General features: G+C 48.8%; 2 protein-coding genes across 2 annotated transcripts in view; one reads left to right on the top strand and one right to left on the bottom strand.

The window, feature by feature from the left end:
• Positions 1–7,143: 7,143 nt before the first annotated feature.
• Positions 7,144–8,331, top strand: LOC144170204 (ATP synthase subunit C lysine N-methyltransferase). The gene has a single exon (XM_077699844.1). The coding sequence runs from the start codon at positions 7,316–7,318 to the stop codon at positions 7,982–7,984; it is 669 nt and encodes a 222-aa protein (XP_077555970.1). The 5' UTR covers positions 7,144–7,315; the 3' UTR covers positions 7,985–8,331.
• Mo25 (calcium binding protein Mo25) overlaps positions 8,255–20,019 on the bottom strand; it is a 28,568-nt gene continuing 16,803 nt past the window's right edge. The window contains exons 6-8 of the mRNA XM_077699842.1: positions 19,867–19,992; positions 16,888–17,031; positions 8,255–10,635 (exon numbers count right to left, since the gene is read on the bottom strand). Of these exons, the coding sequence (XP_077555968.1) occupies positions 10,417–10,635; positions 16,888–17,031; positions 19,867–19,992 (489 nt within the window). The 3' untranslated portion in view covers positions 8,255–10,416. The remainder of the gene's footprint in view (positions 10,636–16,887; positions 17,032–19,866; positions 19,993–20,019) is intronic.

The raw sequence follows: 20,019 nt of genomic DNA, 5'->3' as shown, positions 1-20,019 counted from the left end.
CGCTTCATTCGCATCAATTTTCCTGTGTCTAGGAACACACCTTGAACAAATTATGCTTGAAGGACCACAGGCGGAGCCTGGTGAAAGAAGGCTGGGGGAGAAATAGAAGTTGTCCCAGCAAATAAACAACAGCCGGACTTAAAAAAAAGCTATTTCCAAGTATTGTGCAGGACAAGTGGTATAAAATGTGAAGGAAACGGCCGCCCCATAAATTAAGAAAAACCGCCTGCGCCTGCCCGTTTGTCACTAAAGGCAGCCTCTGTGGCAGCATGCGACTGCTGGAAATTTCTCTAAGTGAGAATTTCAGTACGTTTGAAATAGATACATTGTCGGGTCTCTATTTCTATGGTTATGTGATTACTGAGAATGGAAGCAGATAGAAAGGGAGCATTTAGCGGGGAAAGAGATGCCTGGCCGTACATGAGTCGTCTAAGCGGCCAGTGCACGGCTAGTCGTGTGGATGTTTGTCTGCGACAATGTTGTCGTTTCCTTTCGTACGTTGTAAAAAGATTCCACCACACATTTGCAAATAAGTTAATTGACATTGGTGTCTTGGGAAAACGAACACAGTATAAAGTATAAAATGTGAGGTTCGGGCTTACCAGTGAAGCAGCCACTAGTCAATGAAGGAAATCTGAATCGAAGGAGGTTACGAAGCGATAAAGAAAGAACTCTTGAGTAAAATATCAGATTCGTACGGGCCCGAGTGTATCAGCGCCACACGCTGGGTCACAACCGTTCGGTCGCGCCCATCCCGATTTGTTGGTGACGATTTCATTGACGTCGTTGTACAGTCGGCTAGCTCAAGACAGATCCTAGATGAAACAACCTTTTCCCAGTAGCTGAGGAAATAATATCGCCCTCTCCAACCAAAAGTAATAACCAAGAACAAGACGTTTGGGACCCATCTCGATTCCCTCTTCCTTCAGGGGTGACTGGGGTCGCGTTGTAGCGCCAGTCACTCACAAAGTGCCTCGCTGTGGAGCGCGGTGCCTGCATGTACACAAGTGGAGGGTTCGTAGGGAAGGATTTAGGTTCTTTGCAACTTTTCCTCCAGTTGGTCACGCTTCTGGAGCGTTTCACCGAAGTCTCTTTTGCGGTCTGATGTTTTGCAGCCAGACGTCGTCGTTGTGCTGCCTGAGTTGTTCCAGTAGATTTTTCCTCCCCACTGCATGCGGAGGGGCACTCAGCTCAAAAATCTTGTATACCACACCGGGCGTCCTGTCCTTTGTCGCACAGTCTTCAAAATTTTTTTTCTAGTAATGTTCACAAAGCACTCAGCAGAACGCTTTCACTAACACAGAAACTGCCCCTCACTCCCACCTCAATTATCGTGTGGTCTCCCGACCATGTTCCGGGATGGGAGCACTCAGCGGATCGAATGCCTAATGATAGAAAGTGGGTGACGTACCTGGTGTTTAACTTTTTGTTATGCACTTAATTTCGTTGTCCTGTCCTTTTTTTTCTCACCCTCCACCTAGATGATGAACCTACCAGAGCAAAATATTTAGGTCATCAGCTTCAACTATTTCTTCACTTAGAACTCCTTGGGACGGTCACTCGGAAACCATGGTAAAATGGAAAGAACATGAACACACGGCTATCCGCTTTATTTATGTGCGCAACGCAGATACTCATTTATATTGCTCTTAACTTACAGGGGAATGAAATAAAAAAACGTAGATTTACCTGATTAAAAGTTTGGTAAATAAAATTAATGCCTACATAACTGTTCTATTTCTTGCATAATTTGTTCAACAAGCTACTCGTCCGTTCTTTTAGTTTACATACACGGGGCCGCATGGGATACGCCCCTTCCATATAATGCCATCTTCGTACAATTGCCATGTGCTGGCTGCGTCACTGGGCACGATGAAGGAAAGTCAACGACATAAAAAATGAGCTATCAACACCCGATATCAGATCCTTTGCAATTGCTTAAATTGCGAATTGGTTGGTTAGTGCAAGCACTGAAGGAATCGGGTGCAACCAAGGGGAAATCGCGACAACCCATTTGTCTCACCTAATGTTGAACACCTGAGCTCCCACCCCTCCTCTCAACACAGGCTTAATTTGTACAGTTAGCTCCCCCGCACCAACCTTCATTGCATGTTTCACACTTACTTTCATTTCGTTTTAATTATCAGTCCCCGCTTCCTCAAGATTCAATCTTCCCCATATTTTTTTTTTTCAGGTCATTTTCACCGTTGTTTCCTTCTGAAAATATGACAACCGGACCGGGGTACATGGTCTCCAACGCGTCACTGCGAAGACTCCAGAAAATGCTAAACATTCACCATGACCCGTACACAACATCTGATGTGCGTAAAAAAAGTCACATAAATAACCGCCGAGGACACATGACCAAAGTCTCGTAGGCTTGGATGCCTCCCCCTTCACTCCTCCCCCCTACTGATCTCATCCGCCGCCCCAACAGTGGTCCTGGACGTGATGAAGGGGCTTTGTTAGGCCCCTGTCGTCCCATTGAAAAACAAGCTCGCTCGCTACACCCCTCCGAGCGTCGCAGTCGTATACCGACGCACCCCCTCTCCAGGAATCGTTCCTTGTTTGCCTCCGCTCACCCTGCAGCCAATTAACTCCTAAGCCGCACCCATCCTCGACTACCGCGACATTCCTGGATGCCAAAATTCTCCTCGCTTTCTTCCATTGTACCAGGAAACAAATTTGAATAGACTGGTGGGGACGTAAATTGAACAGGCCAAAGCTTTGGTCTCGTTACAGTTGTCTTCCAGTTTTCGACGTCAGCATTGCACATTGTAGGGGCCCAGGGACCCCCGGCCCCCCCTTAGCGACGCCACTGCAGCTGAGTGTTTCTTGTCACTACAAACGACAACTTACCTTTTGTATATATATTTAGAGGTGTGTGATTATCAACTTTGCGTCTGTGAATTGAACACAAGTTAAACTTGGCTGTGAATTCAATAAAATATTTTTGAATACGAATAGTAAAAGCTGGCTGCGAATTGAATATTTTCAAACCACACTATCTTTGTTTTGGTGTTTCTAGAGTGTATAAAACATAACTACACCAAAAAAGACAGCTTAGGCAGTCAGAACTAGACACATCTCTGTTCAGGTACTTGCGCTTGACATACAAAAAATTTAATGTAACAGAGAAAATAAAACATAGACATGCAAACCAGTGCAACAAGAATTTTGCATATATTGAGATAAAGAAATATGGGCTCCTCAAAATGCTGTGAACACAGTAAGCATATTAGGCATATTTAATATGATAGGCAGCAGTCCCCCCACTCTCCTCAATGATTGAAAGGAAGCTGCGCATGCTAGTTGCCGGTGGGACCTCACCAACAAGCCAGCAATAACGTTTTATTTCTCACTTCTGCTATTATATTTATAGGAAAGCTATTTTAGATTATAAATTTTGCTTTTGTAGTGTGGCACTTGACCTAACATACAGCACAGTTAGTGAACACTTGCTTGGTGCAAGGCTTCTGCATTAGGCTTTTGGCACGGCTTCGGTGTCATGCAGAAAAACCAACCCGCAAGGTCTTACCATGTAGTGAAGCTTGAAAGTTTCCACATCTTCAGATAGAGCAAACATTCGTTCCTCTACTATTTGTAAATTTCAAATATTTGAAACAGAGCTGCAAATCGAATATCAAAAAGTACTCGCACAGTATTCTAAGTTGCGAATGTTCACACACCTTCAAATATACTGCCTGGTCACTTGAGTATAAGTGTATAATTTACACAAATAATTTCATGAACGATAGTTAAAAATGCAGTAAGGTGTTTCATGCAAGTTTGACGCATTTCTTTGAAATCACTGATAAGCATTGGGTGCAGTTGATTGGATGCTTAACCGCTCTGTCTTCCCTTTACTATCTCCTACATACCCTCAAACTCAATGGGCATGGCTTCATTTCTCCTACTCCCTTCTTTAAACACTGCTATGCTTTCCTTTCTTCCTCCACCGGATTCGACCTCCCTCGAAGAATACGCCATTGCCCTTGCAATAGAGCATGCTACTCTTAATGTTCCTACCACCACGCCAGTATATATCTTCTCCGACTGTCAGTCAGCACTTCGTAATTTCGCTAACCATGAGACCCACCCACACACCACTGATTTCGTCACTTCGATACTTGCATCGAATCCTTGGCCACGCTTCACACTGGTTTGGGTTCCTGGCCACGCTGGCATGTGCGGAAACGCCTTAGCAGACGCGCTCACCCGAGTACCTTTCCCAGGTCCGCCCATGTCCTGGCCAACCTTGTACCACCCGCCGACGGTTCGTACTCAACACCGTGCTTCCCACCATTACCAATTAAACGCCCAATGCCTATCACGCACCCTGTACCCACCCCCCAGTTCCTGTCTAACTCGTGAGGCTGCGTGCCTCATTCGAGAGGCTTAAACCTCTTCACTCCCCTCCCATCACATTCTTCACCGCATCTATCGGCGCCCTGGCCATCCTTCCTGCCCCAGGTGTTCTTTCTACCCATCCGTCCCTCATTCTAATTGGGACTTCACCCCACCATCTCTTACCCAATCCCTCACTTTCATCACTTCCTGGGAGCTCTGGCTGTCTCCCCCGCCGACAGTGAACATTTAGGCTGCCCAGGAAGCTCTCTACAAACACGTGCACCGGATCCGCACGGACATTCTGGAGTACTACGTGGATCCGGTGAATTGAACTTTCAAATTAGGACCAGGCATTCAGGAGTACTACGCGGATCCGGTAAATTGAACTTTCAAATTAGGACCTGGACTTAGAAATAAGTGTTTGTTCTCTCTCTCTCTCCTTCCTTCCTTTGCAGGGTGGGCATTCATAGGGGCACGTGTTGGGTAATATGTTGTGTTGTAGTATGTGTGGGTTTGTAGGCATCTGTAAAACGGCTTTGGACTTAGAGGTTCGCGAGGGAATCTGGCAGGTCTTTTCTGCTTTCTACGAATCCGTGGCTAGTAAATTTGAGGGCAGCAGTGTGTGCCGCCTCATTCCCTTGTAGAAAGGCGTGATGTCCAGATGAGGTAGATGATCACTAGCTTTTGTATGCGTCGTAGTGTACTTGAGGTGTGATGAATCCTTCTTGATAAAGGGACATGCTTACTGGGAAGCACGGTGGAATCTGTCATGGCTGTGCTTGCATCTGTTTTTTGCAAAGTTGTGGAAGTGGTAGTGGTGAGTGTGGCGGGCATCAAGGGTTTTTTATGAGTGATTAATGGCAGACGTCCCAGGGTTTTGTGCTTAAATATGCATCAAAACAGTGAACTGAATGAAGGTGGCTATGCAGGTTAGTTGAGACTTCATCTTGGAAATTTTGGTCAAATGTCAGGCATGACTCAAGGAAAGGATAGAGGAAAGCTTCATCAACGAAGCTTCATTTCCCTCTGAGAGTGATTACAAAGTAAACAAAACCCTCATGTGACACTGCTTTAACACCACATGTATAAAAAGCAATTACAGCTGCTGCACACTTCACACTAATTATTCAGTATTCTATAGTGCATCTGTCTCCCACCTTTATCACATAGGCCTCAAAGATTTCTCGTTCCTGTTTTGTGCCATACAACTTCAGCACTCTCGTCGTATCAAATTCTGGCATGCAGCCACCTGGCGTGCATTGAGTCGAGTCTTGGAGTGGAGCACCAAATCGGTTTCTGTTCAAGTCGTCACCAATGCGGCATGCTCCCACCACCGCCTGTTAGGGCTTTGTCTGCCCTATGTACCATCAAGATACATTGAAATAGGAACAACAAACTACGTGACTTTCAGTATATGCTGTGCATCATGGTGACGGGCTGTGCAGCCACAGGAGGAACAAAGTTACAAGAATTCGTGTCCAACAGTGTTATGGAAATAGCATTTGAGAATGTTAATTTGGCCCACTGCCGCATGTCGTGCGGGGTCCCGCTACGGTTATCAAACTTTGTCACTGTGTACGCTCAAGCAGAACACGACGAAGGCTGATCGCAGAAGCACAAACGGGCACCAAATATGGTGGTGGGCGAAATAAATATTTTCACGGACCGAACAGTGCCCTCTCGACACCCACGTGCAAGTTGGTCGAACTGGAAGTACATAATACCTTAGATAAACTGCACGAAGCTTACCATCACTCCCAAACCTCCCGCCTCAACCACCTACCAGACGAGACACCCTTGAACTCCTCGTATATCCAGCGCCCCAAGAACAGCTACAAAGTGTGCCCGTCCACATCCGTCAACACATTTGTACAGCTCCCATACCGCGATATATACGCATCAATACGCTCGTCAGGAAAGCAACCCTCTGGAGACCAACGAAACTAACGTGGATAATTACAAACTTTTCATTTCTGCGCGCCAAGAGTCCTTTGCAATGATTTAAGAATATGCAGCAGGACCATGACCTCCTGAATATAATGTCAAGAGCTTATGACAGCACGCAGCGATTACAAGACACGGGGTTCGACGAACCAAAGCGACGCGCAGGAATCACCTTTGTAGCCTGTAGGTCGGAATAGTCTTGTTATTTCTTAGTCAACGACCGTGTGGTGAGCGACAATAGTTTCGTGCGAACGATCGCTCGTGGCTGGCCGGTCGCAATAGTCTTGTCTTGATATTTCTTAGTCAATGACCGTGTGGTGAGCGACAAGAGTTTCGTGCGAACGATCGTTCGCGGCTGGCCATGATAGCACCGCCGTTTGATGTTGAAGGCATACGCGCACTCGCACATCGGAGACGAAACGCCCAGCGGCCTCAACACGGTGCTCTAATAAAATGCAGCGCAGAAGCTTGTCGCGAGCGCACTCATCACTCTCGCAAATCGAGGCGGCACAACTTATGCAGAACGCCCGTGTTCACCGTCGTAACGCACTACGCGCAAATAAGGCGGCCGCACACACTCAGCGTCTCAATCACACGCTGCACACCACCGTGAGCGCTCTCCAGAAATTCTTTGAGAGCGCCCTTATCACAATCGCAAGCCGAACACCCATGCACCGCTGCAACGGCAGACAAAAATCACGCCGAGAAGATCGCAGCAAAGTAAACGTACAACAGCTGCCATTTTTTTTAATTATGACGTCACATCCGGCAAAAAAAAGTCGCTTTCTTTGTTTTTTGATGTCTAGTTGGCGCATGCGCAGTAGGGCTCGTCCACCGTTCCTGAACGTCAGGTCACTGGCGGTCGTTCGGACGTTTTGTCGCAACCCGGTCGTGGTCGGGTCGTGGTCGAAACAGTGGAAAGGTGTTCGTACCATATTCAGTATTTTGCGGATATTTTCGGTGCTGTGCTTTCAAGGCAACTAGCAACGGAGGAAGGTCGGGTGCGTAATCGAAGGAACCGATGCGTGCGCCCGCGGACGAAGCGGCACGTGCCCTCTTCGGGGTTGCGGAGGTAGCACCGCAGCCGCTGGAGCCCGTGTCAAATACTCGGCAGTGGTTGGGCAAGGTGGCAATCGCGGTGACCGGCTGCGGCGCCCTAGGTATTCTAGCAGTTGCCGCGCCTTTCGTGTCGCCTGCCTTTCGCAAGATCTGCCTTCCGTACGTGCCGGCGACGGACGCCCAGGTGCGCAACGTGCTTTCCGTGCTGTGCAGGCGGACTCGGCGATCTGCTCTCGTCGACTTGGGAAGTGGAGACGGCCGAATCGTCTTCGAGGCCGCCAGGCGAGGCTTTGCACCGTGCGTCGGAGTCGAACTGAACCCTTGGTTGGTGGCCTACTCGAAAATCAAAGCTCTCGCGAGTGACGGTTACCCGGTGTTGAAGCCGCGCTTTGAGCGAGCAGACCTCTGGAAATTCTCCCTAGTGCCCTTCGACAACGTGGTCGTGTTCGGCGTCGAAGAAATGATGGCACCGCTCGAGCGGAAACTTTTGCGCGAACTGAGGCCCGGGAGCTGGGTGGTAGCCTGCCGCTTCCCTTTGCCTACGCTCAAAGCGGACGAGTCCCACGGCGACGGCATAGACACGGTGTGGCTGTACCGCTTCACGCAGCACATACCGAAGACGGATCGTTGATGTGTAGACTGCGACCACGAGGGTAGTATTTGCTCTACCTGCGGCTGCATTCACCCGCAAGTCGTTACTTACGCGCGCATCTGCACGGACCCACCAAAAGAACACTAGGATCCTGTGGAAGCGGTCAGTCATACAGAAAAGCCGGCACGACCTTAGAGCAGCTCGCATTGTCGCTGCGAGTAAAACAAGCCAGACATTAGTCACCGAAACGGGCGGTGGGTGTCCCAGGGGGCCTTCAGGCAACAATGAAGGCATGTGCAACTCAGGAAATGGGTCTGTTTTGGCTTTTATTTATGAACGGAACTATGAGCGATATAAATATTACTCGCGATTTGTTTTAAAATCTGCACCGTCTCACTGTAGCTCTTCTTCCTTCGGGTTCCTGGGCGGCGAGCACCCAGCAATCGCACAAAAGGGTGGCCTCAGTCCGTTGAAAGTCCAGCAACAGACTGGCGGCCCAGCAGCCACTCGCAGACGAAAACCTGGCTACAAACTGCACACCACAATGCTCTTCTACCTGCGTAAGCCATAGGTGACAAAGACCGTCTAGCAAGCGGGAGGAAAAGAAAGCAGGCACCACCTTCGGTGAAAACAAACAGTCCCCTTAGTGACAGCTCCTACACCCCACACAGCCAAATGTTTAATACGCACATCTCCTGCTTCTGCACTTGCATCTGCGCACAACAGGCTTGCATCAGGTTGTAGCCCGAGTTGAGTAGCCAAGACAAGCCATTTTAAGAGGCCCAGGAAGGAGGTACCGTGCACCTCAGACGTGACAGGGTCTAAGAGTGTGTGCAACAAATGTGAACTGGCTTTGCGCAGAAAAGCCATTAACCTATGCCTTTTATTTAGAAACCTAGCATGCTGCCACAGTACAGGGGGGGAGGGGCAAGAACAAAGCGCAACAGGCCTCCTCTGACTGGACCCTCCACCGACCTTTCTGGCAGACGACTTGCATAAATGACTCGCTCCAATGAACACCTCACTCAAGGACAATGGGACAGCGTGCCTTGACAAAGGCTAAGGTTTTCCCACATACAATCTATGCATAGGCACCACAACATGAAGTCTGAACAGCATTATTTGCTGATGTGCTTACACAGCCAACTGAGAGGGATCGAACACAGCAGTACAAATTCAAGGGGGGAGGGGGAAAGCAAGGGATAAAAAAAAGCGGACAGCACAAAAAATTTGTAGTGCTGTCCTAATCTACAGCCTAATCAGTGTATGTTGCTGCTGTCGCATGCAGGTTCACCTGTGCCCTATTTCCTCAACAAGCGTGTTTTATACAGGGGTACAAAGGTTCGTACATGGCTGGGAACAAAACAAGGGCGACCCGCTTCTTCAGACGATGTCGGGGACATTCAGGAATGACTGCAGCACCCTTTTTTTTTTTTCAGCCACACATTGTTCAGAGATTTTTGAAAGTGAGAAGCTTCACGTTTTAGATCCTAACCTTTACAAAGCAACTTTGTGTAGCTTGGTACAACCATTATATATATTGCACTCAATTGGCTGGTAGTTTGTGTTAGCTTCACTCAAGCCTGCAAGGCATGCAAGCGTGCTTACTCGCAATGCTCAAGGGCCTGCTCCTTTGGTGATGGCCTCAAGCTATTTTTTCAGCAGACTCGTGACGGGGTCCCATGTCCTCCTCTTTAAAAATGCAGATTCTGGATTCTTGTGCAAGCACAAGCCATCTCCTCACCATCCATTCTGACCAATTCCCCGATTTGGGGGGCTAGCCAAATGCTGAAAAGCTTCGAGCATCTCTGTGGCGTGGAGCTAGAATTATACATTTTGCATTCCATGACCTTCGTGCTACACGAATTCCTCTTGTGTCCGCAGTCTCCTGACGTGATCGCCGTGCCATCCTGAGCAGTGTTCCAGTTCATTGGGCACCGCCGCAGATGCACCCGGTGCCACGTGCAGTTTTTACCGGGCACTCTCGTGGCAATTAATGCCTGCTGTGCAATGCCCCGTAAGGAAGTGACAGACAGGGCGCACACCTGTCGTGCACGTACAGTGGTGCAACAGGGCGTGCTGTCGGCACTTGAAGCTAGCCTAGTTTTTGTTACGGCACACAGACATCGACTCCTTCCAGTTAGTATGGCCTCGTACACTCCAAGACGAGCCTTTGCAAAGCGTGGAATGTGACAGAAACGTCACTGTCCCTCGGACACCCCGAAGAAACGCGGTGCAAACAGGCGGGTGGGGGGCAAAGAAACAGACTCGTACTGTTAGGGTCCTCAAATTCCAGTTAGCGAAAACATCTCCTCCAGAATGTGGGGGCACGTTTATCGGCTCTCTCTCTCTCGTGCGAAACAAGGCGAAGGAATATAGTGTAAGGTGGCAACGGCAACATCAGCACACCACGCTGCTGCGCACGGACAACGCGACCCCCGCCCCGAGTGCCAGACTCGGCCCCGCCCTTCTCAGTGGCCCTGGGGGCTCTGTGTGGCGGCCGCTGCGCAGTCCCCCTCGAGGGGCTTCAGCTCCCGAATCTGCTTGATGAGGTAGGCCTTCTCGTCGTTGAACTGTTCGTCGTCCGAGCGGTCCGTGTGGAATTTGCTCAGGAAGTCCACCAGCTTGTCCTTGTTGCGGAGCAGGATGTCCAGGATGGGCTTGGGCTTGTTGGGGTTGGCCACAAACACCTGCAGAGAAAGACCACGGCTTAGCTCAGGGTCACACTGCAGTCTCTCTCGCGCTTTCACAGGGCCAATGGGCTCGAATCACCACCCAGAAATGTGGTCACCAAGTGAGCACACCCAAGGCCCTTCCTTTTAAACGCATACATAAAGAAGACGAGTCAAGATGCAACCAGTCAAGCACGGCTAAACACTCCATTTAGCACAAACTTCAGCATACAGAAAGTTTTATTAGGGACACTTTCTGGTAATGCTGGAAAGGACCTAGGGCAAACGGGCCACAGCACAGGGGTATGATCAAGCCTTGGCTCTAGGTAAGCTGGCATGCCCATTACCCTCAATGCCACAAATATACCGTATCTACCCACATAATGAACACACTTTTTTTTCCCAGAAAATTCGGCATGAATTTGGGGGGAGAATTCATTGTGCGGGAAAAAAAAATTGCAATTTTTTTAAAAGTTGAAATTTCATACAATAAAGTTGCTAAGAGAAGCACTGCCAGAGGCTTACCATTTTTATAAAAATGCGTAGGTAATTATGTAATATATTTTCTGTTTTATTCCCAACATGCTTGTGGCCCCCTACTCGCCATAAAGCTGTCATCCTCACTGAAGTCGCTTGCGGCTTCATATTTGTTGTCGGCCCACAGCGCACAGTCTTCCGTGCCATAAATGCACTCCAAAATTTCTTTTCCCACACTGGGAAACTTCCCTCCTTTGGGCCCAGAAACACACGGCGATCCCTGTTCACCGCCCAAAAACCTCTCGTTTTCGCCTGTAGTGTACACGCACTGGGTGAGCACTGAACTGCCGCCAGATGCGCGGTTTCCATGTGCATCAATGCGTGCTTCATCACCTTCAGTTTAAAACCAGTTGTGTAGCTCATGCACTGGCCCATCATACGGCGCACACCAAGAGCACGAAAAAAGGCCGGAACACAGCTGAACAACAGATCCACGGAGCGTAATGGTGAAGTTGCGGAACAGCAAGAGCAGAGGAGTGCGGAGTACGTTTAGTGCTTTTTTTCGCACGCCGCCGGAACCAGCCGAAACAGCAAAGAGCAGGAAAGGAGTGCGAAGTACGTTTTGTACTTTGTTCGCACGCCGCAATGTTTTTATGGCACAAGGTTGGTTTTGCATTCAGCAGGTGGCGCTCCGCAAGCGCACAAATTTTAAATTGCGAGTTACGGTATTCCCGCTCACGTCTCCGGCTACTGATGAGTTTTTATTTTTTTTTTTTGGAATGCGTTTTTAGCATTTCTACGTGTACTTTGGCGTGATATCAATCCGCCTCTTTCACAACCCCACTGCGCGTGCGCAATCCCCTAGCGGCCAAGTCCCTAAGCAGTCCAGTAGGGGCAGCAGACGACATTCCCCACAGCTCCCGCACAAGCGGGAAGGGGTCGTGGTTGTATTTACATCGTTTGATTTTTTGTGTGCGCTCGTTGTGCGCGGAACAATGCCCACAACTTGTGCTACGTTCCGCTGTAACTCGGAGTGCCGAAAAGGGAACGGTGTCGGCTTCTATCGCTTCCCGTCGGCCGCACGCGATCGGCTACGGCGGCTTGCGTCGCTCGCGTCGGCTCGGCATCCTGGCGGATATTTGATCGCTGCTATCTGTGCAACTGCGAATGACAATCCGCAACACAACTTTTCACTACACTATCATCCCCTTTCTCGCATGTGGAACTCTATTTAAGTTATAACTGCCGTTTGAGTGATCGGTGACCGAAACATCTGCGTAGCCTGTTTCGATGCTTCCGCGCAGGTATCGCCATCTCTCGGCCGCTCGGCGCACCGCGCGCCGCGGCGACCGGCTTGCATCGCGGCAGATATATCTGATCGCCGCTTTTAAAATAAGCCCTGACAACAATCCCTAGCACAATTTTTCACCACACTAACACCTACTTTCTCGCATGTAGAACTTTTTAGCGATCAGATTGATTCAGAAGAGCAGCGACAAGCGCGGTTGCTACCGTTGCTACCGTGGTCTGCGCCGGTTCGAGCCGCTGAGTGTGCCGAGCTGGCAGGTGCGGCCGGCGTGTGCGCGGACTGTTTCCGAAGGCAGAAAACGCTTTACGGTTGCTTGCTTTATCCATTTCTTGCGAACAAACGCGCAGAAGCTACAAATTCAGCTCAGCGATCATCGTAGTTGACCATGGAGCAAAAACAGTGGGCGGAGCGACGCCGACGACGCATCTCATGCGCGCATCGGGCCGTCTCAAATTCACGCGTACGACTAGTCGTGGCGACAGTCGTAACGATCAGTCGCATGCGAATCGCGTGTACCAATCGTACATGTGTCCAGCGAACTGCCGGCCTTTGTTGAGCTGGCGATCGCACTTCATGCCAGACGACTCCAAGTACTGCTCGCTCTGCTACTCGGACGGCACACGGATCTGTCCGAGATTTCTCTGCCAGCCCTCATTCAGTGATAAGAAGCCGCCTGGTATTATGTGATGACTAGGGGCTGTCGTCTTAAGGCGTTATAACACCAACACAGAAGAAAAACTTCGGCTGCTCCTCGCCGTAATGTGGGATTGCCGTGCATACAACGAGAACGCAGCCGGAGGAAACGCCGGCAAACCCTACAGCTTCAACTTCCGCTAGGCACGCTAGGTGGCAGCACACCGCAATGAAAGAGGCGGATTGATATCACCCTACAGTATACGCAGAAATGCTAAAAATGCTGAGGTAAAAACATATTCTTCCTGCATTGTTTTATTCAATGTGACAAAAAAGTAAATTCTCAAGAAGAAAAGTGGGGGGAGGGTTCATTACGCGAGTAAATACGGTGCTCAACAAACTGTGTTTCCAGTGTGGCAGTGCCATTCAAAACCTTCGCATATAAAGTGCAGCTTTGTGTGCTCAATACTGAGCTTCATTCACTGCACAAGGGTTAGGCGAACGCCGCCTGTATAAACATTACCTCACGCGTGAGCGAAAAATGGCCAAACAGCCACTCTCCTGTTGCTCTCTCCTACCCTTCCCCGCTCCGTAGCCTTCCAGTGTGCTTTCGTGTCCGCCAGCCAGCGCCGCTTCTCGGAAACTACGCAAAATAGTGGAAAGTTTGTTTAGCGTTCCCGAGGCGGCGCTCCTACGCCTGCTTGTTTTTCACCATGCCTGTCTGTCTTGGTCTGTCACTGATAAAACTTCCTTTGTCACGAAGCAAAATCCCTTGCGCTGCCGCAGGCTGATGCCGGCTTTGCACGCTTATCTACTCGGATCACAGGCCCTGAAATTTTCTGAGTGGGGCATCCCACCTCTATCCCCTCCGCATTTAGGTATTGTTTCCAAACCCTGCTGTTCGCGCTCCGCATCGGTACGCACTTCTAAAATTGAGGACTGTACTGTAGAAGCGCCCGGACAGCGCGGCGGGATCCCAGCTGCTTATCCTTTTGTTTCCTATAATTTTCTGAAGTTTACAAGCACGTGATATCATAGGAAAGTAATCGTAGAAGTGAGCGCCTGAACAAAAAACGTGCACGCAATTTTTTCTTCTCTGAATACTCCAGAAAGAAAAATATCAGTAAAAAATGGCTGCTCCATCCGAATATATCGTTTTTCTGTTAGCTATATGTCTACCCGACAATCAGTATGTTCTTACACTATTTCAGTCCGCCTGCGTCTCTATCTTTGGAAAAATGCAGCAATTATGAAGCGAGCGACACGTTGAACGAGATCCCCAGTGCGCCTAGGGTGCCTCGATGCGCGGGGCGTGCATCGAGGCACCCTAAGTGCGCCACAGAACTAGCGCCCCGTCGCGGCTAAGATGTAAGCGAAACGGCCCTTGAAGCCCAACAGGCAAGCTGACAGACACACGTCTTAGAAGTGGGTGCAGCGTTCGCGACTCTCGAGCAGTGACGTAAGGCGAGATATCCGCCGGCACGCGCCACATAGCGGATCAGTGCCTGAACTAAGCGTCCCTACCCTTCCAATTGAAAAGCGCGCGACGCGTCAGGCAATGTTAATACAGGCGGCGTTGGTTAGGCCTATGTGGTCCAGCAGTCAAGTTGCATAGCTGGCGACGACTGTAGTGGCCACATTTCTACAGAATGCAAAAACGTAGAAACCTCCGTAGTGAAATTTGGTGTGCACTGAAGTGCTCACAAAACCCCCAAGGCCCAACTCTCCTGCACTTCCTAACTCTTTTCCTGCAACGGATGACACAAGCTTGTCGGCACAGGGCAGCTTGAGAGCTGCCCTTGGACAAGATCAACATAAAAATTTGGAGTTTGCCATGCCCTCATTATGGAGTGCTGCAGTTTATAAAAACTCTCAGTGCGGCATTTCCAGGGAATAGGACATTGTCCATAATCACAAAAGTCATCATAATATGTTGAGATGGGACGTGTCCTTGCAGATGATTGGCTGGGAGGCCAGGGGTCTTCCAGCATTGGAAATGGACAACAAACAAACAGACAATAGACTCATGGTGGCCACTATCTGCTTTACATGTGGAAGTTTCACCTGAAAGCCTGAATAATTTACAGCTGAACCCCTAAATGGCAAAACAGCTGGGGAAAGCCAAAAAATCCGTATTTGCAGGAATTTGGTTGCCATGAGAATGAAGCATAAACAGCCAGAAAATCGCCCCCAAACCAAAAATTTACGTCCAACAGTCAGATTATATTATTTTGTGAACCTTACCTAGCAGCAACTTCACAGCTCAGGTCTCACACTACAAGAAGTGGTTCACTGCTAGTCATGGTGCGCACATAAGAACGACATAATCATGTCAAACACATCCAAAACATCCCGCGGTTCGCCTTCTCTGCACGTTTTTCCAATGCTGTTCACAAAATGAAGCGCGCACCGCTTTGATGACGTCCGGAAAGGCCGCAGCTGTCACTGTTTCGTTTTACACACGTGCACCATTAAAGCACCATGTGCACCATTTTCAAAATGGTAGAGCGAGCTGAAGGCGGTTCCAAACTCATTGACGCTATCCTCCCTTCCTCCGCTTGGGCCACTAACTTTGGGTGCCTTATATGGTAGCCATAAAAATTTATGCTTTTGGGCTGGCGGAGGCATATTATTGAGAGCAAACGTCACAAACACGATGACTGCATGTGCACTGTTCAGCAGTAGCCGGCTAGCATAGCCAAAGCTGTGCCATGAGTCATCATGTGTCGCCCCCTGGTGGTGCCGCTGCGAGGCTGCCTCCATGGCCGCCTGTTGCACGTTTCGTTTTTGTAAAACAAATATGGCGGCGGCCATGCAAGTGCAATGTGGCAGTTAACGCGCCTTTATGCCAAAAAAAAAAAAATATTTGAGCACTGTTTGGACACTTAGCCTCGAGTGGATAGATAAAATGCCGACCGGACTTGCAGCCAATTTTGTTTTCGCATTCCAAAAACACTTTGTTGTCGCAAGATAATAAATACATGGGCTTCTGTAGACGCTCACTGAGGATTCGAAAATATTTCGTTGCGTCCGTGGGAATTTCGTTATTGCAGGGTTTGACTGCATAAAACCATTCTGCTGATGACACTGAAAATTGGCGCATTTCTGCATGGTCACACGCTTTCCCTCAAAGCCAACCGCCATGGCTGCTGTGTATTCAGACATGAATGTGACCCCGCACACGAGAAACGTATGCAATTTGCCACGACTCTGGGATGGGTAAATGAAGGGGCTTAGCAGCTGGCAGCAGATGCTTCTGAGGTGGTATGTCTGCACCCTATTACCACAGCTCTGTAGTCTGCAGTAGTACCCAAATGCTGAATGCGGTATGGAAAGGGAAAAGAGAGAGAGAGAAAATAGCAGTTCCATCGGTCGGAAAGTGCGGAGCCTGCCAACACGGGCGGTGGCGCGACTAGTTTCAGCATTAGCCTTGCATTGACACCAAAAGTAGTCAAAAGAGGGTGCCGCAGCCCTGAAAAGACCTATAAAGAAACAACAGATTGAGTTTAATTAATTTTGGGGTAATTAATGCATTAATTCACGATTTTCTTTATTTTATAGCATTGTGTACTTATTTGCAACCCAGCTAGGGCAGCGTCCGTGGCAACGGCCTGGTGCAAAGATCACCCCAGCACTTTTCACATGGATGACGTGTGTCTGTGGCACGATGGGAGTGACATCAGCTTCGTGATGCGAGGGACCGAGTTTTGGTCCCGACCAGGCAAAGTGGTTTTCTTTACGAAGCCTTTGTTTGGGTGCGTGACGCTGTACGAGCAACGACAAGCGGGCCCCTAAACTGCTCCGCACTTTTAAGAAAGAGAGGGAGGGGGATGTTGCAAGAGATGTTTCACCTTGAACACATGGAAGGCTTCAAACTGGATGTTGCGGCTCTTTTCCTTGAGCATGTTCATCATGAGCTTCAGGTTCTCTGGATTGCTGATGTAGCGTGTCATAATGCTGAAGTTGTGCCTATCCAGTAAGAGTTCCCCTAGTAGCTGCAAGCAGACAGGGAAACACAGCATGTCACCACCAGGCAAGTTGCCACAACGTTGAAGGCATAGGAAATCAGAACATAGAAATTTGACCCTCTCTAGGTATGTTAGCAGGAGGGAGCCCCAGGTACATGCAATGGTACCAAAATGAAGCACCAAGAAGCTTGATCAAGAGCTGCCCTTTTGAAAACCGAGATGATGCACAACTCTTTCATCAGCTTCTGTAACGGACTAAGTTCTGTTTAGCTTTCTGCTAGGCTAGCAATTAGAACTATGTTCTCTTTTTCACTTGCACCATAAGAATGATGGCATCTTTCATGGTAAAATGCTGTCACCTGATGAAGAAAATTAAATGTTGCAAGGTAGTTATCAAACCCTTAATTTTAACCCTTAATTTTGACGACTACAGTACATTCCAATCTTTTCTTTAACAAGCCCCTTGAGCTGTGACAAGTTCTTTTCAAAGCTACCACAACACACCTGGGCATGCATGACTGAGGACCCTTGAGGACGTGCTCAAGGGTCATCTCATTACTGCACAAAAATTATTACCCTGGCATGCTTTTGTGTGCAAAGAGATACATTTACTATTTCAAAGATGTGACAAGTTCTTTTCAAAGCTACCACAACACACCTGGGCATGCATGACTGAGGACCCTTGAGGACGTGCTCAAGGGTCATCTCATTACTGCACAAAAATTATTACCCTGGCATGCTTTTGTGTGCAAAGAGATACATTTACTATTTCAAAGCCAAGGCAGAACTATTAGAAAAGTATTCTATTTGTACTCTACTCAATCACGTGGCTGTTCCATTCGGTTTCAAAAATGCCAATATGCTAATGCTAACCATTGTACAACTTGGCAAGAGCCCTGTGATGTGATGCGCATAGAGGACTAGCCAAGAATAACCACTCAGTACACTGACACAACACTGCTGTGAAGTGACTAATTTGGAATGGCTGACCAACTCAAGTAGATTGATTGATTGTAGGGTTTAATGCGCCGACGCAATGCAGGCGATGAGGCGTGTCGTAGTGGAGGGCTCCGGACTAATTTTGACCACCTGGGGTCTTTAACGTGCGCCGAAATCTCAAACACACGGGCATTTTTGCTTTTCGCCTCCATCAGAAAAGCGGCCGCTGCGGCTGGGAATCGAACTCGCGTCCTCGTGCTTAGCAGCTCAACGCCTTAGCCACTGAGCCACCGCTGCGGGTAACTAGTCTAGTCAGCCAGAAATGCTGTGTTACAGAGACGCCACAGATGGTGTGCCTGCTTCAATAAGTAGGACTGGACGAGCCGAGTTCACTGCGAGCCGACATAATTGGAAAGGATACTTGAATTGGAAAGGATACTTGAATGCCCTTCCTCAATCCCCGTTATGTTTAGCCCAAAAATTCATCACGAACTTGTGTCTGCTCGAACCCTCGGGCCCTTCTGAAAGCACTGCCAGTGTGATTCATTCCCAATTTTTCAGACTTTTTCAACACCTGCCATGTTGTTATGGCAGTGGCTCATGGGATGGTGCAGAGCCTCCCCAGTCCTATGTGTTTGCCTCCAGATAATGTTCATTCCTTGCATAGTTTTGCACTGCAGCCATTTGCCACAAATAAATGTCACTTTTAATTTTAGGCACATACTGTTCAAATTTGTAGTTGAATTTGTCAGCATCAGCCCATCGTTACAAATAGCATAACAAACTGAGTGTGGGAATGTATCTGGTGATTCATTGCCCTTATTTGTGTTTTCCTCATTATATAAAAGCTTATTTCATTCAGGTTCACACTAAGATTAACATGGGTGTTATTTTGACGAGGCAATCTATTTGAATGAAGCCACTTTCATATTGTCTCGCCACATTTCTTTCTTCCCTCACGTGTAATACAGTGGAACCCTGATAATAAGACTTTCAAGGGACCGCGCTAAAAGCGTCCGTCGTATACGAAACGGTACGAATAGAGGGTCTCGCGTGACTGCTGGGTTAGGCACTGATTGAAATTACTACATTTAGCACGTTGTCGCGTAATTTGCGAACCCCTAACTGAAATGCAAAAATAAACAAGTAAATAAATAAACAAAAAGGAAAAAAACACGCTGATTTTGTGCCCCCCGCCCCCACAGCATCTGTACTAGGCCACCAGCCCTGCGCCTCGTGCGTGCGAGATGTGCTAGGAAGGCCGACGCGCCTGAGCAATAAGAGAGGGGAAAAGGCGAGAGTAGTCAAGGCCGCAGGCAAGTGATACAGGGGAGGGTAAGCAGGCGAAGAAAGCGGGAATTCAGTCACCACCGTGGGGTACTACATTTGTGCGTACACGCGTGCGAGCATTGTGTGCCCATTGTTTTCACGTTCGTCAGCTCTATGGGACTATCAAATTGGCGGTCCGCCAGCTAGCTGGACTTTGATGTGTTGCGGTTGGCGCGTTGGTGCGTAGCTAACGTGTGAAACTGTCAAAAGCTCCCACGGCCTGCCTGCCAGTACCAGACTGCTTGCTTGAGTCTGCTCAGCAAGTGGTCGGGCCCGCCGCGGGCATCTTTGCACATCAAGCAGCACCAAACAGAGGTTAAGAAATAAAGGTCGGGACGCAGCGACGTGAAAGGTAGGAAAAACGCTGGTTTATCCCCACCAGCGTCCGTCGTATGAAGCGGACTACGTGCACCCGAGTGTTGCATCACTGGGTTCTTAATGCATTGTTTCTATGGAGAGTTAACCATGCCCACGGTGATCCATCTTAAGAAGCGGATCGTCATAAAATTGGGGACTTATCATCGGGGCCCCACTGCATCTCAGCCTGAGCAGATTAAAAGAGCAGGGCAGCACCACAACAGCAACGACAGTCACCTTGAGGGACTGCCGCCTCGTGACGTAGTTCTCCGAGTTGAGAAGGTTCTGGTAGTGGGAGAACACCTTGTCGTAGTGCTGCTCCAGGAACTCTGCACACACCATCTTGTGACGCGTCAGCAGCTCCTGCAATGGCGGTCGACAGGCACCGGC

This window comes from Haemaphysalis longicornis, unplaced genomic scaffold, assembly GCF_048455015.1.
Source record: "Haemaphysalis longicornis isolate Haplotype H1 unplaced genomic scaffold, Haemaphysalis longicornis Haplotype H1 scaffold_2, whole genome shotgun sequence".
Taxonomy (NCBI): domain Eukaryota; kingdom Metazoa; phylum Arthropoda; class Arachnida; order Ixodida; family Ixodidae; genus Haemaphysalis; species Haemaphysalis longicornis.
The sequence above is the reverse complement of the archived record's forward strand: the minus strand, read 5'-3'. Positions and strand labels throughout refer to the sequence as shown.

Coding starts and splice junctions, on each gene's coding strand:
- LOC144170204 (XM_077699844.1), top strand. CDS start 7,316: ATGCGTGCGCCCGCGGACGAAGCGGCACGTGCCCTCTTCGGGGTTGCG.